Source organism: Vombatus ursinus, unplaced genomic scaffold (genome assembly GCF_900497805.2).
Source record: "Vombatus ursinus unplaced genomic scaffold, bare-nosed wombat genome assembly UNPS02014798.1, whole genome shotgun sequence".
Lineage (NCBI taxonomy): Eukaryota > Metazoa > Chordata > Mammalia > Diprotodontia > Vombatidae > Vombatus > Vombatus ursinus.
Window position 1 is genome coordinate 79,159,333 of NW_020954576.1, and position 21,282 is coordinate 79,180,614.

The 21,282-nt window shown below is 40.6% G+C and overlaps 1 protein-coding gene across 1 annotated transcript in view; it reads right to left on the reverse strand.

Annotated features, from left to right (window-relative positions):
- LOC114049529 (protein stum homolog) overlaps positions 1-21,282 on the reverse strand; it is a 99,984-nt gene that overhangs the window by 9,048 nt on the left and 69,654 nt on the right. The window contains exon 2 of the mRNA XM_027870767.1: positions 7,250-7,429. Coding sequence (XP_027726568.1) covers positions 7,250-7,429 — 180 coding nt within the window. The remainder of the gene's footprint in view (positions 1-7,249; positions 7,430-21,282) is intronic.

The following is a 21,282-nucleotide window of genomic DNA, read 5'->3' on the forward strand; positions in this document are numbered from 1 at the left end:
GTGTGTGTGTGTGTGTGTGTGTGTGTGTGTGTGTGTGTGTGTATGTGTGTGTGTAGGGGGTCAGGGAATGTTGCCTGACCTTGCCCTATAGTGTCTGAAACTCCGGATAATATGTAGTTTGACTGCCTTGCCCTGGAGTCTTCTGGAACACCTTCTGTCTTGTAAAGGACTGGCTAACTTTTTCTTTCTTTGCGTTCACTCTGGAACCCATAAAGGTCCTAGACCCTTCCACACCTAAATCTCACTTCAGCTTTTGAAAACTCTGTTTAACCTGATCCCTTCTAACCTGTCTGCTAATTTGCTTTGATACCCCTCCGCCATCCATGACACTGTTCCTACCTCCTTTATTCTCAGTCTGTTCCAGCACAACCCCCACTGCCACCCCTATCTGGCTGTCCCACGAGATCACCTGCTAGGAGCAGGCTTTCAGAGAAGTGTTGCACCATGAGAATCTTTCTAAGGCATGTGTATGACTTGTGGAAGCAGCTGGGAGGGAGGGGAGGAGACTGCTCACAGGGCCTCTGAGCCCTGGCTCCTCCTTGGCTGTGAGCTGCCAAGTAATTGCAGGTCCATCTTCTCCCCCAGCCTTCCGTCTGACCTTTGCTCCCAGCGTTGCCTTGGCTCCCAGGCTCTGATCTCACATTCATGATTCCTTAGCCTTCCATGACTCCAGTGCGGACAGCCCTATTTACGGAGCGCTAAGGGCTGTAGGAAGCCCAGTATCCAGGCATGGAGGTCTGGATATGGAATACACAGCAAGTGCCTGTGCTAAATATGGACACTGCCCCAGTAGAATTTACAGTTTTATGAGTGGGACCCAGGCTTAATGGCAGCAGTGAGAATCAGCCCATGCTGATCGGAATGATTGAAGCTGAAGCTGAGGGGGGCTAATGTGAGAAGATTTCCCAAAGTTGGAGGATGTAGGAGCAAAGAGGGAGCTGTTCCTGCCAGGGTAATGTCTGTGAAGACTAATAGCAGAGTCATGCACTGGGCACAGCATTCCAAAAATGCTTGTTTTGAGCTATTTCTGTCTGCAGCACCATCACTCACCCTGGCTCCAACATTCATAAGCTTTGGGTTATCTTGGACTCTTCGCTTTCCCGACATACATCTAACTGGCTGCCAAGTCTAACGATTCCACCTTGGCAACATCTCTCTATCTGTCCCCTCTACTCTATTTCCCATTGCTATCACCGTAATGCGTATCCTTTTTACTTAACTGTGCACCTGTACTACTGTGACAGCCTCCTAACTGGTTTTCTTGCCTCCATTTTCCCTGTTCCAATCCATCCTTCATGTTGCTGCTAGAATAACCATTCTTATGCATAGAGTAATAAGTCAGTCAATAAACATTCATTAAGCACCTACTATGTGCCAGACACTCTGCTAAGTGCTGAGGATACCAAAAAAAAAAAAAAAAAAAAAAAAAAGCAAAGGACAGGCCCTGCCTTTAAGGAGCTCAAAATGAAACAGGGAAAATAATATGCAAACAACTATGTATAAATAGGCTAGGTGTGGGATAAATAGGAATAACAGAAAGAAGTCTCTACAATTAAGAGGTATTAGGAAAGGCTTCCAGAAGAAGGTAGGATCTAGCCTTATTGCTTCTCTTCTGCTCAAAAATCTCCAGTGGCTCCCTGTGGCCTCCAGAGTGGTCTGACTGCCACTGCCTGGCATTCAGGGCTCCCCACAATCTGGAACCACCCTATCTTTCTAGGCTGCTCTCATCTTACACCCGTCCATGAGCTCTCTGCTCCAGTCCAACCAGGCTGTTCTTAGACCCTTGACCGTACATGATTTCTGTAGTCCTCCTTGCTTTGCTCATTCTTTCCCCCATGTCTGGTATGCCTTCTCTCTGCTTTTCACATGATGAAAGCCTACCTATCCTTTAAAGGCCTACCCGACCTCAAATACCTCAACTCCACAAAGCCTTTCCTGACCCTGCTGATCAGTAACCACCTTCTCCCTTTGGACAGCACACAGCCCTCTGTTATGCCTACCTAGTACTCGTTTCTGGGTGTGCGTATCATGTGCACATACTCCATTGGACATATCTAATACACTTAGCATTTAATAGTGTGTCTTTTAGCTATCTCTTTTGTCACTCATCCCTCTACTAAATGGGGAGATCCCAGAGGACAGAGTCTAGGTCTCATCTAAATTTTGTGCCTCCCCCTTGAGTCTGGCACAGCAATCTGCACACAGTAGTTAATAAATAAATTAATAAATGTTAATAAATTAAACTTATTAATTATTAATTAAAGTTAATAAATGCTTGTTAGAGTGGTGGTGGTAGAGAGGAAGCCCAGATTGCAGTGCAACCTAGTCAGTTACAAAAGCTACAACAGATGCTGGAGACTCATTTTTTATGTTGAAGATTTAAAATTCATATTTGGGAATGAAGTTTTGACTTATTAGAAATCAGTACAGGTTTCTGAGAAGGGGAATAACATAGACTTTGTCTTTCTGGGACTGAGAAAAACAAATCGAATCCATTTTAGGCATGGCAGCCCTTGAAGTAATTGAAGACAATAGTCATATGCTACATGGACCCCCATCATCCTCATGTCTTTAAACCAATTCTCCTATGGCAAAGTTTTCTGTGCCCTTGCCATCCTGGTCATCCTCATCCAGTTTGTCAAGGAAAGTTATGTTACTAACTAGCTCACTGTAACCTTGGGCATGTCAATTCCTCTTTTTTGAGCCTCAGTTTTCTCCTCTGTAAAATGGGTCTGATAAATTTTGCACTACTTACTTCACTGGGTTGCTGCTAAGAGAGTGTCATGGACTTCCTAAAATGTGGTGCTGTGATCAGAACTGATCACAATACCGTTTCTATGCTGGATACCAATGATGCTATGAGGAATGATGAATCCAGGAAATCTGAGAAACCACAACCAACAGTTGACACATGCAAGGTAGGGATGAGTGTCTCTCAACATAGGACTGGATGGTAAAACATTTTATAATTCTGTTTCAACCCCTGTTATGTTATATTTAAAGGTATTTTGAAAAGTTATGTTATAGCACTAGGGGCTGATACTCCTCGATGCTAGTGCTGTCGATTATTTCCAATTTTTCCTGTATATAGCTCATTTGTACATAGTTATTTGCATATTGTCTTCCCCCATTAGATTATGAGCTCCTTGAGGGTGGGGGCTGTCTTTTGCCTTTCTTTATATTGCCAGTACTTGGTACAGTTCTGGGCACAGAGTTGCTGAGTCATTTTTCAGTCATGTCAGACTTTTCATGACCCCAATTGGGGTTTTCTTGGCAGAGATACTGGAGTGGTTTGCCATTTTTTTCTCCAGCTCATTTTTTTTTACAGATGAGGAAACTGATGCAAACAGTTAAGGGACTTGCCCAAGGTCACACAACCAGTAAGTGTCTGAGGCTGCATTTGAATTCAAGATGATGAATCTTCCTGACTCTAGACCTGGAGCTCTATCCGCTGCACCACCTAGCTGCCCTTGGCACAGAGTAAGTGCTTAATAAATGTTTATTGACTGACTAATGAGAGGCAGCTTGAATATACTGGATAGAGTGTTACATTTGGATTCAAGAAGACAAAGATGTAATACTGACCAAAGGCAATTACTGCATTACTCTCTGAGACTTAAGTACCTCCCTAAGACTTTGAGTTATAAATGAGTCAAGATCCGCCTGAATGAAAAGAAAATTCCATACCAATGAAAGCAAATATGTTGATGTATGATCTGATAAGCTTGGTTTTCTGAATTTCAGAAAACATTTTTCTATCCAAACCAAGTTTAAAACTAATCTTGTTTATATGATGGTTGCTATGGGCCCATTTGTTGCCAATTATAAATAACAATGCTCTAGCTTCAAAGGGCAAAAAGCTAAGTTTAAAGGAGAGGGAAATTACTGCCTTCTGGCTGGAAAAAAAGACAACCATAGGATTTCATGCTGGCAAATAAGTGCTTTGGGGGTTTTATTTCCTCTCTTTTTTGGTAGCTGTTTGGACAGAGCATCAGAAAAGAAAAAAAAAAAATAAGGACAGGGGACCAGAAATCTGACTCTGTCAGCTTCTTCCTTATAACAGGAGATAAAGAATATTTGGACATTTAAGTAATAAGAATACTGAGTACTAAGGAGACAGTGACAGTCAAAAGATTCTTTCATGGCAGAAAATAGACAAGGATTTTATAATAGCATCAACTTACTAAAATACCAGAGCAACTGAAGACACCCAAGAAGGACTTTTCACTCAACATAATGCCTGGCACATAAAAGACATTAATAAATGTTTGTTGATTGGTTAATTGATTAAAGAAAAAATTTCGACCAGTTTTTTAAAGTATTTATTCAAGCTTAGGGAAAAAGCCAGATTGAGATGGCAATTGAAAATAGTTAAGAATTAATCAGAAAAGTACCCAATTATATCTCATTTCTTTTTTTTAAAAAATGCCCATTTAAAACATTAACGACCAGCACTATTGATTAATATTTATATGTAGCTGTTTTCAAGAGCTATATTTATACAAAAACAAAAACAACCAATCCCCCATACTCAAAACCATAATTCAGTGGAAAAGCATCTAATTTCCTTCTCTCATTTAAGCATGACAATAAAAAGCCTGGCTGTTCAGACAATTAAATCATCATAAAAAACCTATAATTCACCTAGTGATATAAGAGCCTAATTACATACAAAGTACCCAGGAGGAGAGAAACTATGTTAAATGTTGGTTTTGCAAACACGAACCTACAAAGTGACAGCAAAACTGAGGCTGTCACAGAAAAGGAGTCATAATAATAATAATAATGATAGTGAAAAAGTCAATACATAATCCACTGGGCTCTCTGGTAAGTGCTCTGAAGGATATCTCTAAATCTGTAGATCTTAACAGGAGATTTTTAATGATCCACCAAAGTCCTGTCAAATATTATCCTTTAGCACTAAGGTTTAGAACACAACCATGTGCATGCTTCTGTTTCTGGCCTGAATTAACCATTTATTTACATTATTCAATTAAAAAAAAAAACCAGACATCATTTCATTGGTATCACATCAAAAGCAATTTCCCTCTCTGAGACTTGTCAGTCTTGCCATTCATCCTGATGAAATGTGTATGTGTGTATTTTAATGGAAGCAAGCAGAAGAAAAGTAGTTGTCCCCATTAAAGAGATTCAGAAACTGAACACATTTTCAAACTAGAGTTTTAAATGTTAAAAGAAGCCTTTGGATACAGGCTCTTGCTCCTCCTTTGAACTTTGCTGGAAGTCTCTCCAGTTCTTGACATTTGGAAAGCCTATTCTATTTATCTCCATTTAATATAGATAAAGTTAAAATACTACATTTGCATTAGAAAATAAATTGCACAAGTACAAGATGGGGGAAGATGTGGCTAGATGGTACCTATGAAAAAGATCTTGAGATCTTAGCAGACTACAAGCTCAGTGACTCAATAGTATAATGTGGTAGCCAAAAAATGAATGTAATCTTGGGCTGCATTGAGAGAGCCACAGTGTCCAGAATGAAGTAGGTGACTGTATTTCTGTATTCCATCCTGGTCAGGGCGCAACTGGAGTATTATATTTAATTCTGGGGTCTGGAATAATAGGAAGAACATTGACAAATTGGAGTGGGTCCAAAGGAAGGGTGACCAGGATGAGGATAGGACTGGAGACCATACCATGTAAGGTTCAATTGAAGGAAGTTCAATGCTGGCCTTCAAAACAGAAGGCCTAAGGAGCACGTGATAGGTCTTCAGGTATTGGAAAGGTCATTATGTGGAAGAAACATTAGGCTTGTTTTACTTGTCCCTAAAGGCAGGCATATGCTGAAATCAACTCATACCATCTACCATTTGCTAAATTTTCAATGTGAGCATTTACATCTCGAAAAATGCCACAAACCAGGGCTTGATTTATTGTTGATTATCTAGATTTAAGAAAGCAATAGAGAAATGTTAATAATGCATAATAAACTTAGTATTAATAATTAAACTTAATGATAATAATAAACTTAAAAGTGTGTTCTGCTTTGGAAAGCTGGTTGTTAAACATTTACGAACACACCTTTGTCTAAAGAGCAGGACCAAGAACAATGAATAAAATTAATATGGAAGTATAAGTTAAAATGCTGAATAGGCTACTTTTAGAGGTAGTGAGTTCCTAGTCACTGAAGGTCTTCAAAGTATGGATGACCAATTGTTGAGGATATTATAAGAATATTCCTCTATGGCCATGGGTTGGAGTAAATGACCTCTGACCTTCCAACTCTGAGTTCCCATGAGTCTACTCTCTACATTGTCTAGATTTTCCTGGCTGAAGTGTGTGCCCTGTGCTTTCCCTACTGTGTTGAGCTTTTCTTTCATATTCAGTATTAATCATGTTCACTTAGCTGGTATTTGTGGTTGGCTCTGTTTCTTTAGGTAAGTTCATGTTTCCTCACCTTTTTGTTTTAAGCTAGAATCTACGCCCTGGCTCTTATGCAGGCATGTCATACAGACTGTAGTTGCCATATTATTTCTCCTCAAACATTCAGTCAGTTCACCTGTGTGATCATCATTTTTGTGACCCGCTATATACATGATGACCTTCTTTCCAGCGTTCTTTTCCTGCCAACCAACCCTGACTACTTTTTCTCTAAGCTCCCAGCTCATTTGTATAAGGCAAGACATAGGGACTGACATCTCTTGAGCTGTCTAGGTGATTAACACACCTCTTCTCACTCCCCCTGACTAAGGTTGACAGCAGTACCCGTACATTCTAGATGAGACCTGATTTTTCCCATCAACTCAGATGTCCTCAGGGGAGGGATTATCTGAAACCAACTTATCATATTTTTCCATTACAGCATCTTTATGTATGTATTGATGCTAGCATGCTGATCATTCTTACCAAGGAGAGAAAAAAAGACATTCTGTAATGGGTAAGAAGTGAAGATTGGTAATGAGTGGAAACACCGGCTGACATCTGTTCTATTCTAGCCTCAGAGAAAATGGGAGAAATCCATCAATAATAAAGTGTTTCCTGGAAAGCTCAGCACAGTGTCCTAATCTTACATGGGCATTGCATTGGGGTAGGGCAAATAATTCCCTGAAAAGAACATCAAAGCCCCATGGCAATTATGGGCTGGTCCATGATTTCAAAACTATTTTGGCCAAATTCCCCACATGTCTATCTGTCCCTCAGTCTCTCCCCTGTGTCTTTTTGGCTGGATCCTTATGCCAAGAGATTTGAGAGAGAGGTGAGGAGATGTGGCTGTTTGTAAGATACTTACTGGCGAGAATAACCATATCCATTCCCCAGAATATACTCATGATCCAGCCCACCATCACAATGGCTGTCAGGATCTGAATGAGTGCTGCGGCAATATTCAACCAGAAGACACAGCACATGTGCCTGTCGGGGAGGTCAGTCCGGGCTCCACATAGCACAGTGAAAGCAGAGACAAAGGTACCTGGGAGAAAAAGAAACTATGAGTAATCCATTTATATAGTACAGATAGTTCTCACTTTATGTGAATTTGTATTATGCAAATTTGACTTTACCTAAAGAATTCTGAAAGAAATCCACATTCCAATTCTGATTTTAAAATTGTGCAAGTGGAGATATTGAAGCTTCCTTGCAAATAATAATAATAATAATAATAATAAATAGATAAAAATAAAGAGAAGGTCCCTACTTGCCAGAGCAAATCTTTAATGTAGGTGAAACTGGCCTATTTTATCAAAGAATGGCTTCGCAAACGTACATCTCAGTGGAGGAAAAAACTATGCCAGGACATAAAGCTTCGAAAAATAGAGTTACTCTTCTGCTTGGAGGGAATGCATCTGGGACTTGCAAATTAAAACCTGTTCTTGTGCACCACTCAGAAAATCCTAGAGCATTGCAAGGAATCAGCAAAGCAACCCTTTGCATTATTTCTGCTAACCCTAAGGCATGGATAACCCTTATCATCTTTGAACGATGGTTTATATACTGCTTCGCTCCTGAAGTCTCAAGAAGTTTTGTAATGATAATGACATTCCTTTCAAGATTCTACTTATTTTGGATCATGCCCCAGGTCACCCTCCCCCTATGGATGATGTTAATGAAAATATAAAAGTGGTCCACCTTCCCTGGAACACTAACTCATTATTAAAACCTATGGATCAGGGAGTAGTTGAAAATTTCAAAGCAAATTATTTACATACTACATTTGCCCAGGCAATTGCAGCTTTGGATACAGATGAGGACTTGACATAGAAAGATTTTTGTGAGTCCTAAAATATTTACCATGCAGTCTGAAATATTGCTAAGGTAATATTGGGAAGATGAAGGAGAAACATGTATGAGGAGAGTTTGGAGAAAAGTGTGCCACAGTTAGGTAACAAAATTGTAAAATTAGCACAAGAAGTGGATGAGGATGATATGGAGGACTGAGTCTCATGGAGAATAACTATCTGATTGAGCTGCTACCTGCAAAGATTGCAGAAAAAGAAAAGGAAGTTTCAGAACCCGAGGTCGAAGAAAAAAGATTCACAACAAAACAGTCGGCAGAAGCATTTCATCATTTGGGTGAGCTTTTTCCTTGTGTTGAAAAGATGGATCCAAATAATTCAAGATTTTTAAAAGTTCAAAGACTAGTTGAGGATAACATTGCTTGCTACAGTCAGATAATACAAGGAAAAAAAAGCGAGCAGCTGTCCAAATGTCTCTGGATAGCTTCACAAAAAAGTTGTCCAGCTAATCACCAGTGATAAAGGCTAGGGGCAGTGGATGAGGAAGGGGCAACATTCTGCATACCTAGGTTAACTTTACTGTTCAGTGCTGTCCATACTTTATCATTAACTTTACTTTTCATTTTCTGTTTATTATCATGGTACAGTATTTAATATGATTGCATTTTAGTACCTTTTATGACTTGCATAAAGGTATTGTTTTGCATATGCTTTTGTTATATGGGCTAAGTAAAGTGGGTGTGATGGGGTGCTTGGGTGCCTGTGTTTGGGTGCTTGTGCTTGGACCCCAATTTCTCTCTAGCCTCAGAAACACTATCCCTGACAATTTCTCCTCAGCCCAAGGACACTGAGCCTAGCAAGTACTCATGAGTGGGCCCCAGCAAGACCCTTATCTCTTTCCCTGGGGCAGTTACAAACAGCACCTGAAGGAATTATTAGTTTGAACTGGCTTTGCACTGGGTCATAAAGACATTCTTACCCACTGGACTATACATACTACTGCCCTCCCTCATTGTCTGTATTCTAGACCTAAGACATATGTATACTCCCTACATCTATCTTGTCAAACAAGACATTGACTGGTGGCAGACTGGACAACTCTCATTTACCCCTGAACTCTAGTTAACTTAGTGAAGTAGCAGGCTTAAAACCACACCTCCGTGTGACCCCCCCTTGTGGGCTTTTCCCAGTGAACTCTGGGTAAAATGCCTGCACAGTAGGTACAAGAAGTGCATGTTCCTTTAAGAACTGACCACTCCTTAACCACTCCCTAATCCCACCCTGAATCACCTAGTTAGCATATTTGACACATGTTTTATTTTATTTTATCCTATATAAACTTTAACTGTACCCCACTAAGGTTGCAGGTTCCTTAAGAATCCTTGCCCGCTAAGAAGAGTAACAATAAACTTTTTGCCGCCTTGACTTAAAGAATGCTTGAGTCTGAGAATTCATTCCAGACGACCCCATCCTTTACTCTAGTCTTTGAGGGGTCACAGCCTCTCAGACTGCAACAGGTGGGTAGGGGCAAATTTGCATTACATAAAAATCACTTTATGTAGAGGTCCAAGGGTCTACTTATGTAAAGCAAGAACTGGGTGAGATGCCTTCCCCATTGTCATTGCCAGCTACATCTAGGTTAATTTCTTAAAGTCAGTCTAAAGACCAGTTCACCTAGTAACACATTTGTTACTAATATTTATATTTCTGATATAAAGTCTTACCCAATTTCTAGCATTTCCAACATGGTAAATGGGAAAATGAGAGCAGGCTGGATTGCATTTGAGAAGTTGTACAATACTTTTAATGACCCCAAACCTACCTAAAACAAGCAGCCATATTTTAAAAATATCAATACGTCTGTGCAGCACAGAATAATAAAATCTGAAGGACTAAAGTTGCACATCACTCAAGCAGTGATTGAGAAATTGATGGTGGGTGTGTATTGGCTTTAACATATTAGTAATGATAATGAAGAATAGGAAAAGTAGCATAAATTCTATTATTCAAGGAATGTATTACCGAAAATGTGAGCCAGTCACATAATGGAAGGGAGGGATGACCAGTGGACAGCCCATGTGCACCAATGGTATCTACAAAATGCTAAATGATCCAGAGAAAAGTCCTCAATATATTGGGTGAAACCTCTATAGTACATTTCCTGTGTGGATATGGACAAGAGTCACACAAGATGAGAAAGCATGGAGAGAGTACTCACACCAATAAAGACACATTTAGTGCAGTGGTTAGAGCGCTGGACCTGAAGTCAGAAACATGAGTTCAAATCTAGCCTCGGACACATACTAACCATGTGACTGGACAAGTCACTTAATCTCTGCAAATGAGAATAATAATAGCACCTACCTCCTAAGGCTGTTATGAGGATCAAATGAATAATATTTCTAAAATGCTTTGCAAAACTGAAAGCTCTATATAAATGCTAGTGCTCCAGTCTTAGAGTCAAGAAAGTTCAAGTTTAAATACTGTTTCAGACACTTACTAGCTGTGTGACCATGGGCAAGTTATTTAACTTCCCTAAGCCTTGCTTTCCTCATCTGTAAAATGGGGATAATTATTGCATATATCTCGCTGGGTTGTTGTGAGAATCAAATGAGATAATCTATGTAAGGCACTTTACAAACTTGAAAGTACTTTATATGCCATTATTAACAAATTATCATATATGGTTAGATCATTTTAGCTCTCACTAAAGATTTTTACTTATTAATTTTTTTCTTTTTTATTTGATCTGCATCATGACATGTGTTTAGTTTTAATTTTGCCCATTTTTGACCTCTTTAAGGGATTCTTAAAGCCATTTTTCTTAGCATGCTTTCCTTATACATTTCTTATTTCTATTAAGAAGTATTCATCACAGAACCAGAAAGCTAGAAAGAAATTTTGAGATAATCTAGTCCAATCCCCTCATTTTATAGAAGAGGAAATTGAAGCTCATAGGTGAATTGTACTTGTCTAAGGCAGAGATAGACCTTGAATCCATGTCTTTTGACAACAATGCCAATATCCATTCCACCACTCCAAAGATGTTTTAGCCCATTTGCAGGTAAAAACAAGAAACTGTATTTTTTATCTGTTGATTAAGAGGAAAGAAAGAGAAGTAGGTTTGGAGTCAGGAGACCTGGGTTGGATTCCCTGTTCTGCCTTTTATTAACTATATCACCACGAGTAAGATCTTCACCCCTCTGGGCCTGAAGGCAACATTCCCTGGGCCAGTTATGGGGAACAGGTGGGAATAATGAATCAGCTGGAGACGCCTAAAACACAAGTCTGTCCTCTTCATGCTTCTTCCTCATAAACATTCTTGCTACAGGCTGGTGTACTTACAGCAGAAACCAGCCATGGTCTGTCCTGACTCTCTGGTTTTTGTCCAACCTGCCCCAGAACAAGGACCATGACCCCTTTCCATCTTCCTTTTATGTCTTGTCTAGCTCCCATTATAATGTAAGCTCTTTGAGGACAGAGACTTTCTTTTTGCTTGTATTTGTATTCACGATGCTTAGCACCCTGTCTGTCACATAGTAAGTACTTAAGAAATGTTTCTTGACCTGTCTTGCCTTGACCAAATGACACAGAGACTTAAAGATGGCACAGGACCATGACACTTCTGGTGCTGCCTCATGTTGATAAGGCTGTCATACCCTGGTAGAAGCTGAGGACACACACACACACACACACACACACACACACACACACACACACACCATTCTTCTTTTCCTCTTAGTTTGGTGTCTATTTTATAAAGGCAAAAAATGAATACTCTTGAACCAAAAATAATTTTCGTAAGACTTTTTAGGGGGCCTTCACGCCATGTCGTCAGGAAAATATGGGTTTAAGCTCTACCCTAGACATATACGGGCTATATGACCCTATTACTTAGCTTCTCAATGTTCTGTTGTTATTGAGTCATTTTTTAGTCACATCTTAATTTTCATGACCCCATTTGGGGTTTTCTTGGCAAAGATATTGGGATGGTTTGCCATTTCCTTCTCCAGCTCATTTTATACATGAGGAAACTGAGGCAAACAGGGTTAAGTGACTTGCCCAGCGTCACACAGCTAGTAAGTATCTGAGGCTGGATTTGAACTCAGGCCTTACTGACTCCAGGTCCAACAATCTATCTACTGTGCCACCTAGCTGCCCTCTCAGTGTTTTTGGGAATAGTATGTGAACAGAAAGTAGAGATTTGCATTAGTAAAGGGAATTTGCTTATTCTGAGTTCCTAATACCAATGAAATCATATGTCTAGTTCTCCTCCCCCTTCCCCTCTCTATGTGGGGACATAATTTATTTCTGAAAAAGGGAAGAACAATTAAGTTGGTATGCTACATAAACTTAGCACCTACCAAATACCTAGCAAGACATGACTTGGTGGCTAGAATTCTGTATCAGAAGTTCTCTCTCTTTCCTGGAGTGACAGATGACAAATTTTCACACTACAAATACAGACCTCAAAATATCCTGCAGAACGCCACAAAATAAGCTGTCCTGGAACCTCTCACCATGATCACAGACTGAACTGTTGCCTGCAATTTCCCAAACTCAACATTGACTCATAAAAACTGAAGAACAATATTTTAAATAGAAATCACCATCTCAGAGACTCATATTATGTAAGCTACGTGTAATGAGGAGCTTTGAAAATACAGCGACTTGTCCAAAGAGATCAAAATCATGGGAAAATAGGACAAGGTGTATATTATCTCTGTTGTCTTGTCTGCTCCTCGAGTTATGTCAGGGATGCTTTAAGTGAGCCTGCAGAGGATGAGTGTATACCCTAATACTTCTATTCAGTTATAAAAAGCAGTTATTTATCGGTCTGTGCAGGAGTCTGCAGAATATTGAATATAAAGGAAAAATAGTAGCATATCTACATGTCCCAGGACCATTACTATCTGAATATCATGGGAAAAGAGAAGAAGGAAGGAAGGAAATTAGCATTTATTAAGCATTTACTAAATGCAAGGCACTGTGCTAAGCACTGGGGATACAAATACAGATAAAAAGAAACAGACTCTGACCTCAATGAGCTTACATTCTAATGGGAGAAAACAACACACAAAAGAGAGCTGAAAAGGGAGAGTAGGTTGGGGAACAAAGGTCCTCATCTGCTCCTGTTTGCAGATGAAATTGTGCTGTTTGCATCAGCCTCTGGAATACTGCAGAGCCTCATAAGATCTATAACCATTCAAAGGAGTTTGGCTTAACTATCCACACAGGAAATATCAAGTGGATGCAGAATGGCTATTGTGCAGACTGTTATATAGTTAGACTGAAAACTTATATAGATTGCCTATGCGCACACACATATACATATACATATACATAAGATATGTAATATTATACATAATATATGATATATAATATACAAAATATTATAATATATATATTTTAAAAGTTCCAGGATGAGAACATAGTGCAGGCATGATTTTGAAAATATATATGTATGTATGTATATATACGTACGCATGCACACACATAAATACACACATATATTGGACTGCTACTGATTGCAAATAGGCCCAGAATTAAACAGGAGGAGGATAGCTATCTGCATTACCTCTGGGAAATTGCAACTTTCTTTTAATGATTCTAAAGTTCTCCATGGAAAAAAATGTTGATGTTTTAAATCTCAATATTCATCTGTTGTGGCAAGGGCATGCTGAAGCCAGCTCATGTAGGCTCCTGAGCTGATTGTTAAATTTTAATGTGAGCATTTTGTTGTTTTTGAGCTGTGTCCAACTCTACGTAAGTTCATGCTTTTTTGGTTTTGTTTTTTGGCAAAGATACTGGAGTGGTTTGCCACTTCTTTCTCCGGTGTGGTCCCATTTTACAAATGAGGAACTGAGGAAAATGGGGGTTATGTGACTTGCCCAGGGTCATACAGCTAGTAAGTGCATGAAGACAGATTTGAGCCCAGGAAGAGGAGTCTCCCCAACTCCAGACCCAGCACTCTTTGCACTATGGCGCCACCTAGCAGACTCAAAGGCCTCCTGCATTGAAGTCACCCAGGGAGTTGTCTGGGCCTATCTATCTGCAGTCAATATCAGTCGTGTATATGTGTGTGTGCGTGCATACATATATATACATACATATGCCTACATATATATCTTCAAAATCATTCCTGTACTATTTCCTCATCCTGTAAATATTTTCCTCAGTTCCTCACACTAGAGAAAGAAGCAGCAAACCACTCTAGTATCTTTGCCAAAAACGAAACAAAACAAAAACAAAAGCAAAACCAAAAAAAAATATGGACTTACATAGGGTTGGACACAACTCAATGATAACAAAAAGCTTACATTAAAATTTAACAATCAGATAAGGAAACTGAGGCAAACAGGGTTAGGTGACTTGCCCAGAGTCACACAGCTAGGAAGCATCTAAGGCTGGATTTGAACTCAAGTCTTCCTGACTCCAGGCCCCATGCTTTATCCACTGTACCACCCAGCTACTGCTGAGAATTTACACCTAAGAAATTGACAAATGCTACATATCAGGGCTTGATTTATTGTTTTGTTGATTGTCTGGACTTAAGAAAGTGATGGAGAAAATGTTAATAAATCAAATTGAACATAAAAAAAATCTGTCGTGTATGTTTTCCCCCAGAGAGCTGATTGTTAAGTATTTACAACACATACCTGAGTATCCTTCTATTTCAGTCTCCAAAGAATTCATGCAGAGGGCATGGGAGTGTGGGCAAATGATGGGTGTGAAGAGGCTGCAATACCTTCCAAGCAAGGAATCACAAAGGAGACGCAGAGTAAAGGATATCACCAAAGAAGTGTTTGAAAGAAAAAGATGGTGGGCTTGGCACTGGGCAAGAGTGAGGGACAGCAGATAGAGAGCCTGTGTGCTCTGTTGTCTCCTCTCGATGACAAAAGCAAGAAAAGATCCCAGCACGTTGGGTAATTAATTTGCTACCCAATGTGGCAAACTGATAGGAAGACATGGACAAGAGTCACAAAGGATGGGCAACCATGATAGTCAATCAATAAATATTCATTGGGGCAGCTAGATGGTGCAATGGATAAAGCACCGATCCTGAAGTCAAGAGGACCTAAGTTCAAATCCAGCCTCACACACTTACTAGCTGTGTGACCCTGGACAAGTCACTTAACCCTGATTGCCTCAAAAAAAAAAAAAAAACCCTTTACTATAAACCTCAACTATAATGTCAAGCACTGTGCTAAATGCTGGAGAATAAAAAAAAAAAAAAACCAGAAGACAGTCTCTTCTTTCAAGTAGCTCACAATTTAATGGGGGGAAGAGACAATACACAACTATATGCAGACAAGCTACATACAAGATAAATTGGAGACAATCAACAGACAAAGTTTTTATAGGAGCTGCATAGAAGTAAATTAAGATGCTAATGTTCTCAAGGAGCTCAGAATCTAGACTGGAGAGACACATAAAAAGAACAGCAAAAGATCATAAATTTAGAGCTGGAAGGGTACTTTAATGAGCCCATTGTACAGGTGAGGAACTGAAGTCCAGTGAGGCAGAATTTGAACCTAGGGCTTCCCGATTCTGGGACCTGCATTCTAGCCACTACTGCCTCTCAGGGATATCACACATGCACAGTCATTTGTATCTCAAATGTTTGGCAGTTGTTAGCATTTTACTCAGGCTGAAGTTTGGCACTACATTATCTATGGAGAAAGGGTTTATTAAGCGAATTAATAGCTTTAGTAATTACTTTAACCTACAAAGAGACACCAGATTTGAAGGATTTTAACACATTAATTGTTTCCTTTCATGTGGATGCTCCTAATTTTAAATGTCTCAGCTATTCGTTAAAGCAGAGCCATCCTGACCTCTAGATGTTAATAGTTCAATAATGAGTGACAATGTGCTTGAAAATAATAAAACTGCATTTCTTCTGAAATGTGCTAGAACTATGACTTTTCATGAATTCTGATGGTTTCCCTCACCAATTAATTAGTGCTGAATTATCAAGGCCTGACTGCCTAGGATAAAAAAGTTGCCAAGGACTTCTTATGTACTGTTTTTGAGCTAATACTAAAAATGGTATATATTTCTATAGCACTTTAAAATTTACAAAGATCTTTTTCCACAATATCAATGGCAGGTAGAGGAGGTTATTAGTTCAATTTTACAAAAGAGACAACTGAGGCTGAGAGGTGAAATAACTTCCCCGTGACCTAGTAGGTGCCATTTGAGCTGAAGTTGTTTTGACTTAAAATCCAGGACTCTGGATACTGCCCAGTGTTGGCATTAAGTCTCCAATATGTGGCGTAGTGGATAGAGTGCCAGGCCTGGGGTCAGGAAGACCCTAGTTCAAATCGAGCATCAGACACTACCTAGCTGTGTGACCTTGGGCAAGTCACTTAACTCTGTTTTCCTCAATTTCCTCATCTGTAAAATGAGCTGAAGAAGGAAATGGCGAACCTCTCCAGTATGTTTGCCGAGAAAACCCCAAATGGGGTCACAAAGAGTTAGACATAACTGAAACAACTGAACAACAACAACAAAAGCTGTGTGACCCTGGACAAATCACTTAACCTCTGTCTGCCTCAGTTTCCTTGACTGCAAAATGGGCATAATAATATCTCATAGGGTTGTTATGAAAATCAAATCCGATAATATTTGTAAAATGCTTAGCACAGTACCTCGTACGTAGTAGGCACTTAATCTTCTTGTTTTCATCCTTCTAAATAGGCCAGTGTAGACAGAGCATGGAGGAGAGCAAGACTGAAAAGCTAGAAAGGAGTGAGGTCATGAAGATCTTCAAAAGTCCAACAGTAGGTTGTGCAGAAAGGTAATGCCTCAGAAGGTGAGAAGATAAGCTCAGACCCCAGGAGCCCCAGGAGACAAAAGCCGAGCTAGGAGTCCTGACAGAAGAGGTATGGGTTTGGGTTTGAAAGGCATGTGACTCAGTCAAACTACCCTTCCTATCCCGCCATCTTCAGGACTGATGGTCATTTTTTAATTTTTTCCTTTTCTCAGAAGAGAAGCTTCATCCCCTGACATTGGGTTCAGAGAAAAAAGTGAACGGAATGAAGGCAAGAGGCATCTGCAAAGGAAGCAGGTCTGCCTTTCTCCAGAAGAAGAAAACAATTCTCAGTTCCTCCAATGAGATTTTGGACTGATTATTTTGCCTGAATGGATAGGCTGGTTGTTGGTGGTAATTAATTTTAATGGCTCTGGGCCTTGCATCCACCCTCCCTTTGCTGATTAATCAATCTTCTCCCTTCAAGTACACCATTGCCTACATCCCAGCTTTGCTATTTAAATTGCTTTATTAAGGCTATGCCAGTTAACCTTGCCTGGGCCTCGGTTCTATCAGCTGTAAGACAAGGGGCAACTAAGTGGTGCAGTAGATGGAGTGCCAGCCCTAGGGTCAGGAGGACCTGGCGGGTTCAAATCCAGCCTTAGACATTTACTAGCTTGTGTGACCTTGGGTCAAAGTCACTGAACCCTGTTTGCCTCAGTTTCTTCATCTGTATAATGAGCTGCAGAAGGAAATGGTAAACCACTCCCATACCATTCCCAAGAAATCCCCAAATGGGGTCACAAAGAGTTGGACATAATTGAAACAACTGAACTGAACAAACAACAACAAAGACAAGGAAATTGGATGAGATTATAGATTTGGAGTTGGAAAGGACTTTATGGATCATCAATGCCAAGCCTTTCTTTTATAGATAGGGAAAGTAGGGTCCATAGAGGTTAACTGACTTGCCCAAGGTCATACAGGTAGTAAGTAACAGGGCCGGGATTCAAACCCAAGTCTTCTGGCTCAAAATTTAACACTCTTTCCTCAAGATTGCTTCCAGCTCAACTATTCTATGATTCTATATTCATGAGTGCCAGGATCTTACTCTCATACAAAGGTGTCAATGAATAGGTCTGAAAAGCCCTTTTTTCGTGCTCAGAGAACACCAGGAACGGCAAAGATGGGAAGGGAGGAGTTTGGGGTGACCTTGGATATTAAGCCTGAATAGAACAGTCAAAAACATGGGACTTTTTCCTTCCCCCAACTTTGTGTTCCAGGGGACAGACTTAGCTATGAAGGATTATAGGTTCCCTTAGAATGACAGGGATGGACTGAACGCTTCTTCTGAGGAAACGCAGAGAGACTAGGTAAGACCAGATTGATTTTCTGGTTTGTATGCCCTATTTAATGTGGTCTTTAAAAAATAGCTTTTGTTGGTCTTTTTTTTTTTTTTTTTTAGCACCCTGGTCTTAACCAATGAACTATACCCCTCCACCTCCCACCCTCATTCCGCTACTGTATCCAGGGCCATCTCCAGTCGTCCTGATCTATATCTCACCACTGGACCCAGATGGCTGTGGAGGAGAAAGTGAGGTTGGTGACTTTGCATAGCCCTCCCTCACTTAAATCCAATTCACTTGCATGTCATGACACCACCTCCCTGATGTCATTGGTCCTCTTTGAGAACAAAAGACAAACAACAAACAGCCCCACCCCCACTCCACTGAACCTTCCCTGGAGCAAATAAAACAATCTGCCAGTGAATTCAGCGTTTCATCCCTCTGATCCACTTCATTCCCAGACAAAAGTGGAAGAGATCATATTCCTTCATCAGTCCATCAAGAGCAAAGTTGGTCATTGCAATACATCTGAACTTGGCCACCTTTCATTGTTGTTTTTGCCTATATCATTGTAGTCACTATCACAGAGGCAGCTAGGTAGTGAAGAGGATAAAGCGTTGGACTTCCTGGAGTCAGGAAGATCTGAGTTCAAATCTTGCCTCAGACACTTATTAGCTGTATGACCCTGGTCAAGTTACTGAATTTCTGTTTGCCCCAGTTTCCTCAACTATAAAATGAGGATCATAATAGCACCTACCTCCCAGGGTTGTTGGGAAGGATCAAATGAGAAAATGATTGTAAAGCACATAGCACAATGCCTGGCATGTAGTAGGTGTTTAATTAATGCTTGTTCCCATTCCCCTAATCATTGTGTGTCTTGTTTTCCTGGTTCTGATTCACTTCATTCAGCTCCTATTCAGACAAGTCTTCCCACCAACATGACCTTTTTCTCAAGGTGCAGACAGGTAGTTAGGCAGACAGAGACAGTGGTGGTTATTTTTTCCTTCTTGAAAAAGTCAGCTTCTGTTTCCTGTGGATTTCCAAGAGTATCTGACAGCCTTAAGAAACACCTCTGGGAGGATTTACAAAGTAAGGGAAACAAGCACCTGAATAATATTCCATTAATGTATAGACCGGAATTAAAAACTCAGGGGATGGGTGCTCAAAGACAGATCCTGCTTTGTTGGAACATTGTTGAGATCCCAGGAGAATAGGAAAGCTCTTGGGCTGACGGTAAACCCCAGAATTAGCTAGCCAATCAATCATTCAATCAATCAACAACCATTTGCAAGGGGCAGCTAGGTGGTGCAGCGGATAGAGCACCGGCCCTGAAGTCAGGAGGACCTGAGTTCAAATCCGGCCTCAGACCAAACACCTGACACTTACTAGCTGTGTGACCTTGGGCAAGTCACTTAACCCCAATTACCTAACAAGAAAAGAAAAACAACCACTTGCTAAGTGCCTACTATGTGCCAGGCCCAGTGCTAGATACTGTGGGTACAAAGAGTAAAGTGAAATGATCCTTCTATTCAAGGAAACAATATATAGATATAGAATTATGTGAGGGGCGAGGGGGGGGGTAATGTCCAATGAATAAAGCACTGGTCTTCTGAGCGTGTGTGGGTATTCTGTGACTATCACTGCTCCACTTAATGTGTAGTGAACAGAGGCATTTTGGCTAGCTGCTTGGGTGGAACGGAATACATACAAAAGACTGCGATGGAGAAACTCTCTCTTTGCTTACTGCCAGCCATAAGGCACTACAGGACAACTTTCTGAGATCTGGAGGGTGGGGGAAGGGAGGAGCAGCATCCTTCCCCCACCAGGCTGGATGGGGAGCACATGGAGTCCTGGGCTAGCTTGTGTTTGGGACGGGGCTGCCCTCTCTTTGGGTTTTCTTTCCTTTGGTTCAGGGCGTCGGGAAGAGTCAAGGGAAAGAGTACACCAGTAGGAGCAGCCCTGCCCCAGACACAGGCTGGCCCAGAAGGTCATATATTCACTGACCATGGGAAGAGTACTCCCACCCCCTTCTAGCCCTCAGAGCTCAGAGAACCATCTCCAGAACCTCGATGGAAAGAGAGAGCTTCTCTCTTGTAGTCATTTAGAAACACTCTTAGTTAAGGCTCAGTAGCCAACCCAAAGGTGCCTCCTTCCCCCTCCAGGAAGCGGGTAGGAAATGGTCACAGAATACTTAATGTACATTCGGAAGACTGGGCCCTCATTGGCCAGTCCCTCCATTATAAGCATACACACACGTATATACATACATACATACATACATATGTATGTACATACACACGTGTGTATGTACGTATATGACAGTGCCATTTTAAGAGGTGCCCAGCAGCCAAGACAGTCGAGAAGGGCTTCTTAGCATATTCAATAGCGCAAATTTTATGCCATCATTATGACCACTGACATTGGCATAATGCTCCAAAGCCCTTTCCTCCCAACATCTCCAGGAGGTTGGTGGTGCCCTTTACGGATGAGGAGATAAACTCAAAGTGGTTAAGTGACTTAGTAATCAAAGAGCTAGAACTCTGTCCCCACCACTCTCTAGAATCTGGAAAATGGTCTCATATCTCAAAATTAATATTTGAGTCTAAAGGGCCCTGGGCTGGACATTAAGAATCACTGGTAAAGCCAATCAACTAATCACTCAATCAACTAATCAAACAACAAATATTCTCTGAGCGGCTGCTAAGGGACCAGCACTTTCTAGACTTCAAACAACGTCAATTTCTCCTCTTACAAATGCTACCTCCTATACCTGAACAGGTATAAAATGGATCCTTGTAGATTCTGGACCTTTGGCACAATCAGCCATATCTTTAAGCCCTCCCTAGGTGGCTGGAAAGCATCTCTGTCCCATGGGCCACCCCATCTAACTCTGCCCAAGATGTTGCAAGAAGAAATACAATATTTCACAGCCAACTTCCTCTGTGAAAGAGCACCAGGGGACTAGTTAGTGCTTGCAAACAAACCTAAG